Source organism: Pollicipes pollicipes, unplaced genomic scaffold (assembly GCF_011947565.3).
Source record: "Pollicipes pollicipes isolate AB1234 unplaced genomic scaffold, Ppol_2.1 Scaffold_5724;HRSCAF=6776_pilon_pilon_pilon, whole genome shotgun sequence".
In the NCBI taxonomy this organism is placed as follows: Eukaryota; Metazoa; Arthropoda; class Thecostraca; order Pollicipedomorpha; family Pollicipedidae; genus Pollicipes; species Pollicipes pollicipes.
In genome coordinates, this window is record NW_023596746.1 from 8,100,175 (window position 1) to 8,110,174 (window position 10,000).

Sequence of the window (10,000 nt, forward strand, 5' to 3'; positions counted from 1 at the left end):
GTATTACACTGGGCACGCCTCTTACCTATCACACGTTTGGACGGAAATGGCAAGTGCGTTTTACACGGCTTTGTGACAATCAGGAGACATCCTAGTTTTTCACAGGAGTTGATGTGAGACAATTTACGCATAAGAGCTAACAACCCACCTGGTTTGTGATTTTGCGATGCTGGTGAACTGCTCGGTTACACAACCTCTTTTTAACGTTGTGTTACGCTAAAGTGAAGAAGTACTGAAGCGCACTAAGCAAGGGCGGCGTGACAATCTCACATCCGTTTAGATTTATAGTGGGCTTTTATGGCATACATTGTTTTGTATTCGTGCAACTGCCGTAGATGACCGCACTGCAAAGCCGCGTTACGGACAGGTGAAAATTTGCATAATACAGGCGCCGAGGCTGTGGACCTCACCTTGAAACCAAGCCTCGGGCCTTTGGATGGCATGACCAATGTGACATGCTTGAGAGCGTTAACACGCGCCCGGGTGCCGGGTCGAACGCGACACGTTGAGGAGAGGTCCTTTCGCCCCCTGACGTTCCGAGAACTACGAGAGGTAGAGGCACCAAGGTCATAGGGTAGGAAGGGCTCCATGTGAAATGAATTACCCTAAATGCTGATTGTCCGTCCCGATGGCACAGTTCGTTAGAGCGCCTGCCTTCCGATCCGCCCACCCGTGGCGGAGTGGGATGGAGTGAGTTCGCTCCAGGCGCTCCCTGTTTGTCCTTGACAGGTATGGCCTGCGGCCGGTGGCAGCCGTCACGCCAAAGGTCAGTTGACGTCAGAGAGCAGGGCGGACCAAGCCGAGCATTGCGGCACGTTAAACTGTCGCCACTGAATTCTGCCGTGCCTGAAATTGCCCGATCGGATGGTGTGGGTCGAGGCTCACACAACAATGCACTGCTTAGTGTTGATTCTGATCCCAGAAATCCATCCATTGAAATGGTTCGGATCAAATTTATAGAAAATACTGCAGGTCAAAATTGTTGGGTCAACGTAGGTCAAATAAGGTCAAAACTCAGTTAGACATCGGAGGTGCCTTCAGACCTCTTCACTCAACCAGGTTTAACCTACATACTTCTTATATGCGCAAGGCTTTTGTCTGTTAGATGTTTTATAGCTTATATCAAATCAGCGAACTTATTTACAATTTAGACGGTAAAAATGCCCAAATCACTTTAAGATAACTTAAATGCTTGAATTTGTAATGAGCGCCAAATACTACCCTAGGCGGTATGCTCCTCAAAGCAAGAGGCTTTGGTGGTCATTTTATATTGATGATCTCCACTGACCTTCATGAAATCATGAAAAGACATCCTTTGAAGTCCAAGTGATCCGGGAATTCGAAATGAGAGTAAAAACCTATGTCACCACACCAACGTTCCCAGTAAAAGTGATTTAGTTTTCACCTTGATCTGACCATCATACCTGGCTTGAAAGCAATGGAAGTAGTCGCAATCTTAATTTCAATTGTTGACTTGTCCGAGAAGCTATCTCAAAATTGTATGACTTCGTCTAACACTCCACCGTCATACCCTATTAATAATTCCCTGGGATTTTCCTCAGCTGACAGGCACGCTCGTACTTCGGCCTGCCGAGCGTCAGCGACCTTACAAGACATGCCCAATTTTCATAACAAAATGCCGGTTGCTCAATTTCATTCAGTTGGTCAACTTATTCTGGGACCCCCGAACCGAGCATGTGTTCATAGCAACCCATCTTCTCCTCAAAATTCGTTAACACTGTCCGAATCGTGCATGGTAGCTCCAGCAAGTTGCCAGTGTCTGACATTTGATCAACTTAACACCATTATGGAGATCAAAATCGATGTTGGGTCAGGTCACTGAATTACACCAGATGAGGTGCACAAACCCGCCTACTTGCCTAAAATGTGAGTGACAGAAGAGCATTTAGAAAGCTCTTTGTGAGACAGAATGCTGATGTCTACGTTTCACCACAAAAGAGATATTCGAAGAATATAGAAGAAAAATTCCTTGAAGTCAAAAGAACCAAAATCTATTTTAGAAGCGACAAGTCATTTCAGCGGTTGAGTACCAGCTGTCCAAGAGTAGCTGTCCCATGGGCCAGTCGTCCTCGGTTGAGTACCAGCTGTCCACAGTAGCTGTCCAGGGCCAGTGTCCTCGGTGAGTACCAGCTGTCCACAGAGTAGCGTCCCATGGACAGTCGTCCTCGGTTGAGTACCAGCTGTCCACAGAGTAGCTGTCCCATGGACCAGTCGTCCTCGGTTGAGTACCAGCTGTCCACAGAGTAGCTGTCCCATGGGCCAGTCGTCCTCGGTGAGTACAGCTGTCCACAGAGTAGCTGTCCCATGGACCAGTCGTCCTCGGTTGAGTACCAGCTGTCCACAGAGTAAGCTGTCCCATGGGCCAGTCGTCCTCGGTTGAGTACCAGCTGTCCACAGAGGTAGCTGTCCCATGGACCAGTCGTCCTCGGTTGAGTACCAGCTGTCCACAGAGTAGCTGTCCCATGGGCCAGTCGTCCTCGGTTTTGATTAACCAGCTGTCCACAGAGTAGCTGTCCATGGACCAGTCGTCCTCGGTTGAGTACCAGCTGTCCACAGAGTAGCTGTCCCATGGGCCAGTCGTCCTCGGTTGAGTACCAGCTGTCCACAGAGTAGCTGTCCATGGACCAGTCGTCCTCGGTTGAAGTTACCAGCTGTCACACGAGTAGCAGCTGTCCCATGGGCCAGTCGTCCTCGGGCTGCCCCAAGCCGCCTACACGAGACAGCCTCATTGGATTCGCATTGGCTTATAAGACAGGCCCGTAGACGGCATGAAAAAGTGATGTAGCGAAGTGGAGAGCGTGTCTTAAACGCAAGCGCACAAAATCTGGCCAACCAGCATAGCAAAACGCTTGAGGTTTGCCATGTCATGAGCTTTGCCGCAGGGTAGTCACTGTGTCGTTCGTTGTGGTTGGTAGTGCTTGTCGCTTCAGCTTTATCGATGGCAAAAACAGTTTGAAGTTGTAACCGCGTAAGGAGGGACGGCTTGCTCCATTAAGGAGATATGTACGTGTGTGGCAGAAAGCGGCGCTGTTTGTTGCGATATGTCGTTGCTGTGCGGCCTGATTTGACACTCTGTGTTACCCTTGTTTGTTATGAGCGCATCAACAGATGTTTAGCATCGCATAACTTTGCCGTCAGTGGACGTGGTGTGCGGTTCTAAGCAGCTTCTTATGTTCTGTACGTTATGCTTGAACAGAGCTAGTCAATATCTTCAACAAGAAGATATCATAGATTTAGAATATGCCAGTTATTCAGCTGTGTTATTACCATCAGGGGCGGATCCAGGATTTCGCCAAGGGGGGGCCACGTGACATTGTGGGGCCCCGGAGTTTGTGGCCCCTCCAAAAAAATATCCTCGCATTTCGGTAACTACATTTTAAGACCAGTCGTGTGTAACATATATATATATATATATATATATATATATATATATATATATATATATATATGTGTGTGTGTGGTGTGTGTGTGTGTGTGTGTGTGCGTGCGCGCGTGTGTGTGCGTGTGTGCGTGTGTGTGTGTGTGTGTGTGTGTGTGTGTGTGTGTGTGTGTGTGTGTGTGTGTGTGTGTGTGTGTGTGTGTGTGTGTGTGTGTGTGTGTGTGTGTGTGTGTGTGTGTGTGTGTGTGTGTGTGTGTTGTGTGTGTTGTGTGTGTGTGTGTGTGTGTGTGTGTGTGTAAGTACGTGTATATGCATGTATGCATTAACTTATTCATTTATTTCATAAATACGGATGATACTAGGCGTACTACGCATGCATTCACATAGAGCTCACTCACTTTCTACAGATCATCTTAAATGTTGTAATTTCGAAGCTAAAAGCATGGGATTGATTCCTATCTTGTGTTGTACGGCTAGCCGGTTGGGCGATGTAATCAGTTGATGGCTGATGACTAGTGTATAATTTTTCCTCTGTTTTAAAGGAATACAATGTATCCTAGCGTTCGAAATATGTTAACAACGTGGTGCACTAGTATATAAACTGTCACACACTCAATAGCCAATGAAAATGACACATGCGACGTCGGCGGCACGTAAAATTACGTTCGGCAATCGCGCGTAAAAAAATCATCGGCGCATATCCGACCGCTGCTCTTAGGCTAACGCACCAATGCCAATAGGGACAAAACATGAGCGACCATGGGTGGCGCAGGAGGTGAACACACAGGCTCCTGTCACCAAGTACCGGATCCTCAGAGCAAGCAAAAATAACCCAAGACCAACGTGGTGGGCCCATGAACGACCGTCAGTGCCCGGCAGGCTGACATATAAAGCTCCGGCCAAAGCACAGAACCGTCCGAGCGAAAGGAATTATCCAGGACCATGAATCAATACCCCTGTGCGATCAAGAGAGCGCGGGCAGGTTGACAACACGAGCCTCGATATGAGCGAAGAGTCCTCCGCAAATGGGACCAAAGGGAGAGAGCCCTCGGTCAAAGTAGATGGCCCCTGAGCATCGAGTGTCTCCGTGTCTTACCTTATAAAAGCCCTAGCAACAGCACAAGGCCCTCCAAGCGAGCTGAAGAGCCTGAGACCTAAATGAGGGGCCCCTGAGCAACTGGGTGTGTCCTGGCATATGGGGTCTGGAAAAAGCGTAAAGAGCCTTTCGGACGAATGGGGAGAATCAGCGGAGGAAAACTTGATTGATCAACAGTGCTCAGGCATGGAGGCAGATAACGTCCCAACAGCACATTAGGCCCTACGAGAAAATACAAAGAGATCAAGGGTAACGTGGAAAGCTCCTTAGCGATCACATTGATCCGACAAGTAGATCTATAGGGCCAGGAAACCAACAGCGCAATGGTTCTAGACAGCGTAATGAGCTCCAAAATTTTCCCCAAGCAACGCTTTCTCAATCAGCAAAAAAAAGATAGTTTGGCCTGCTTGTGAACTCTTTATTTTTGCTAACAGTTGCTCTTGGTCATCTGTAGGCCCAAAGGCTTCCAAATTTGTTGTGTATTTATTGTAAGAAAACTGCGTCATCCGGCTGGTTATGGGGCCCATTCGGAGCCTTCAGGTCCTCTCGACATGGTCCATGGGGTATAGCCATGTGCCTCCCCTCCCTCCCCCTCTGCATCCGCTACCGGTCCGAGCAGCTGAATAGATGGGGCCCGCCAAGAACATAGGGTCATCTATTCAAAAAAGAAACTACTCGCGGCACAATGTGTAGGGCTCTGAACGATCGAGTGCGTCCGAGAAGGTTAACATATAAAGACCCTGTCAAGAGTCGTAAGGCCCTCCGTTCAAATAGGGAGTACCTAAGACCCAATGTAAAAGGGCCCCCGAACGATCGAGGGTGCCCGAGCAGGTTAACAGGTAAGGTTCCCAAAAAGAGGGTGGGGCTCTCCGTTCAAATAGAAAGTATGCACAACCCAATGCAGTTTACCCCCCGAATAATCCAGTGCGTCAGAGCAGGTCATTATATAGGCCCCCGTCAAGAGCGTAGGGCTCTCCATTCAAATAGGAATGCCCAAAGCACAATGAAGAGCGCCCCAAATGATCGAGTGTGCCCGAGCAGGTTAACAAATGGGGCCCCTAACAAGAGCGTAGGGCCTCCATTCGAATGGGAAGCAACGAGGACCTTACGTGGATGGCCCCATAATGATAAAATGTGCTCGAGCAGCTTATCAGAAATTGCCCGATAAGAACGTAGGACCCTCAATTCAAATAAGAAGCACCCTAAACTCAGCGCGGAGGGCCCCCGAAAAATGGAGAATACCCGAACAGGTTATCAGACGGCCCGATAGTAGCGTAGGACCCTAAATTAAAACACTAAGACCCAATGTGCAGGGCCCCCAGACTATTCAGTGTGGCCGAAGCGGCGAATAGATAGGGTCCCCCGACAAGTAGGTAGGGCCCTCCATTCAGATATGAAGTGCTCAAGACACAACGTGGAGGGCCCTCGAATAGTTGAGTGTGCCCGAGCAGGTTAACAGGTGAGCCTCCGGCAAGAGCGTACGACTTTCCGTTCAAATATAAAATACCTATGACACGATGTAGAGGGCCCCGAAAAATCGAGCGCGCCAAAGCAGGTCAGCAGATAGGGCCCGACCGAAAAGCACGGAGGGCCCTCCACTCAAGTACCCAAAACCACATGTAGAGGTTCCCCCGGTTGAATGGGCCCGAAACATCTTATCAGAAAGGCCCCGATAGGAGCGTAAGGCCCTCCATTCAAATAAGAAGTACCCAAAACCCGGTGTGCAAAGGGCCCCCGAAAGATGGAGTGTACCCGAACAAGCTGTCAGATGACTCCGCTAGAGAGCGAGGGCCCTAAATTCAAACACCAAGAACCAATGTGCAGGGTCCCACGAGCCATCCAGTTTGGCCGAGGAGGCGAACAGAGGGGGACCCCGACAAGCGCGTATGGCCCCATTCAACAGGATGTGCCCAAGGCCCAATGTAGAGGGCTCCCCGAACGATTTGAATGTGCCCGAGCAGATTATCAGATAGCCCCCCCCCCCTCCAAGTGCAGGCCCCCTATTAAGAAAAAAGTACCCGAGACCCGGTTGTGAATGGTCCCGAACGACGGTGTGCCCAAGCAGGCCGTCAGATGGCCCCCGACAAGAGTGCAGGGCCCTAAGCAGGTGACAGAGAATTGGAAGCGCCCTAGACCAATGAAGAGGGTTCATGAGCACATCGCAAGTGTGTCGGTAGGGTTAACTGAGACCCAAGTAAAGGGCTCCGGAGCAACCAAGAATAACCCGGCAGGTTAACATATGTTACCCCGGCTACAGCCCATGGAGCCTTTCTGGCGGGTGGAAAGAACACGCAGAAGGGCCCGTGATTGACAAGAGTGCCCCGGCACGCTAGCAGGAAGGGCCCTAACAACAGCGCAAGGCCCCCCGCAAATAAAAGAAAATAAAGGGCAACGTGGATTGCTTCTGAACTATCAAAATGATCCTGTAGGTGAGCATATAGGTCTTTCAGAAAGAGCATGGGGCACCTAGACAGTGTAATGAGGCTGAAAATTTTCAGTCCACAACTTTTCCAATCAATGAATAATTTTTTTGGCTCTCATAGGCCCTTCACTTCCGCTTACAACTGTCTTGATCGTCTGGAAGTCCAGAGCTATCTAGTTTTGTCGAGTTTTGTGTTGTAAAAAAACTGCACCTGTTCGGCCGGCGGTGGGCCCTCTCAGAGCCAATGAGCCCCTTCGGGGCTAAGTGGACCATGGCCCCCTGCCCCCTCCATCTGGATCCGCCCCTGAGTACCATTTCATTGTTTAAGATCACAGAGAAACTTGAGAAAATGCATAGTTATGGATCCATGCACACATAAATGTGGTTATGGTAGTTTTTTGCATTTGTCCTCTGCATTTAGATAAGGCCACTAAAATGCACACCCGTATTGATAACTTCTTGAAAATGATAAGAAAAGAGGCACGAGATGCACGAAAACGAATGATTATCGTTTGAGCATCAATTTAAGTGACACAAACAGTGATGGGACACACGATTATTCGTGGGTACTTTGTAGGAGACAGCTCGGAGAGTTTATGCACCTCTGTACATCTTCAGGGACGGCTTGTGTAACCGGACGCCATGATATAACTCATCGACTGGGGGTGACCGTCTACCAGTAAGCGCCAGTCGCATTGCACGAGGTCACACCAGGTCACCATCTAAGGCAACGCGAGGCTAGCTGATAAGTGTCGGGTGCCCGCAGGGTGATGGGAGTGTTCTTCATTCGCCTGGGGTTTTAAACTGAAATAGCCATCTTGGAGATCACTCGGTGCTGTTCACAGCCTCGCCCCTTTAAGAGCTAAGCCTCTAGTTTTTAAGCCACACGCCCGTAAAGGCATGGATACTATTTTGGGAAGACTATTTCAAGGTCACCCAGGCATCCATTTCGTCATAGCAATGTCATCAACTCCTGTTATTTCGTTGACCATGCATGATCATGGCCAAGACGAACACAATTGTCGAGTCTGTCATATCTGACATTCGTGAGCACGATTTCCAGATAAAAACACCGTCAATAAGCTCTCAGTCAATGTGTGTGTAATGTACGATGACGTATTCAAACCATGCCGTATTGAGGAGTGCATTACTTAACAGACAAATTGCGTCGTCTCTGGCAGCATTTTCCACTGAAGGTTATACCAGTAGTAATAAGTGAGCTTATTTCAACATGTCTGATGCTTGCTACAATATCTTCAGATGTGGAGAATTCCCTTCAAGCTGGGCGTCTTGGGGAACTAGAAGCACGGGATCGACTCCACGCGGAGGTCGACCTTTATGCGAGGGTAAGGGGCAGGCGACGCCATACACGGGGATTGATTCTCCACGCGGAGGTCGACATTCATGTCAGGGTAAGAGACAGGCGACACCATACACGGGGATCGATTCCACGCGGAGGTCGACCTTTTATACCAGGGTAATGGACAGGCGACACCATACACGGGGATTGATTCCACTCGGAGGTCGACCTTTATGCCAGGGTAATGGACAGGCGACACCATACACGGGGATCGACTCCACGCGGAGGTCGACCTTTATACCAGGGTAAGCGACGGGCGACGCCATACAGCCGCAGCTGCTGAGAGCGTCGCTTAGTTCCAAGGGCAAAGGTGAGAAGTTTTGAACCACAATAATTTGCTACGCCTATTTGTGCCAAGTAAGGGGGTATACGGCTGACGCATTTTCAAATAAGTCGCATATGTATGCTATACGAAACAAAGGTGCAGACCCATCGTGTCAGGTGACCTGAACTGATCACGACCTTGACATCACTCACCTTGCATGGCCTTGACCTGGAATGACACCATTACAACCTCTGTCACCGCATGAGTTTTACTGTTGCCTTTTTTATTATCATAATAAAGCTGGCAAACACATGTTTATGCTTTCGCGTTTAGTGCCGGTGTCAAACCACAACCAGTACTGTGCACACCAGTGAGCACTGAAACGCTCTAAGGCTTAGGTGATGTTCAGGCATTTGGCGTGATCTGCGACAACGGTAAGCATGTGGCAGGCGTCAACTGAACGGTGCCTTGCCATTGGGACTTTAAGAGCCAATGCTGCTCGGCTGCTGAGACTTTATGACGGCGCCTGCCTGTCACCATCGCAGGAAGGGCATGCACCGCAGGGAATCGAACCGCGCACCCCTGGTGTACCAGACGCGCAGATTAACCCCTACACAACTAGTACGCTCTCCGACCGACAGACCAACTCCCACGCGACACGTGATCTGTCCGTGGTCCGGTGCCGAACGGCTCCCACGCTTGAGAAACTTCTCCCGTCCGACCAATAAGAACATCTTCGCCCACGCGCCAGACTGTTCGCACGCTTGCGCTCGCACGGCGCACAGGTTGACACCAGTGAAAGTGGCGCGAGCGACAGGCTGATTGGCTAAGGCAAGCGATTGCTGTCACCGCGTAAGTGGGGCTACGGTGAACCCAAGTAGGCCTACAGCCGATAGAAGTCTACTCAACATACAGGTATATAAAATGCAGCTTTATGAGCTGAAAGTTCTTATGTTGAGTCAACGACCTTGTAGCAGATTTCTAACTGCGTGCGTGACAGTAGACTAGTGGCGACCTCGCGCGTGTCAGTCGTTCTCGCGAGTCAGGCAAGAATGAATCCTATCAGCTCATAGCTTCCATTTTTGGTGTGTGACTTATGTGATATACTTATGTATTTAATCACATAAGTATACATATGTATATATGCATAAATACATATAGCAAATAATTGTATATATATATATATATATATATATATATATATAATATATATATATATATATATATGTGTGTGTGTGTGTGTGGTGTGTGTGTGTGTGTGTGTGTGTGTGTGTGATTATTATACCTTGTGACTTTTGACTTACGCTCACGACAGAGCATACAAGGTAATAAACGGCTCGCCTTAGATTCTACCCCCAACGGAAACGAGTCATGATCATGCGACACGAAATGATGTGATATTTATGATACAAATATATGTGATATGTGAAAATGTGTTACCCAATGAGAAGCGAGTA

At 49.0% G+C, this 10,000-nt stretch overlaps 1 protein-coding gene across 1 annotated transcript in view; it reads right to left on the reverse strand.

Annotated features, from left to right (window-relative positions):
• The window catches only part of LOC119102431 (leucine-rich repeat-containing protein 45-like), a 3,690-nt gene extending 3,247 nt beyond the window's left edge, over positions 1–443 (reverse strand). The window contains exon 1 of the mRNA XM_037225797.1: positions 411–443. Within this exon, the coding sequence (XP_037081692.1) occupies positions 411–443 (33 nt within the window). The remainder of the gene's footprint in view (positions 1–410) is intronic.
• Between the last annotated feature and the right edge of the window lie 9,557 nt (positions 444–10,000).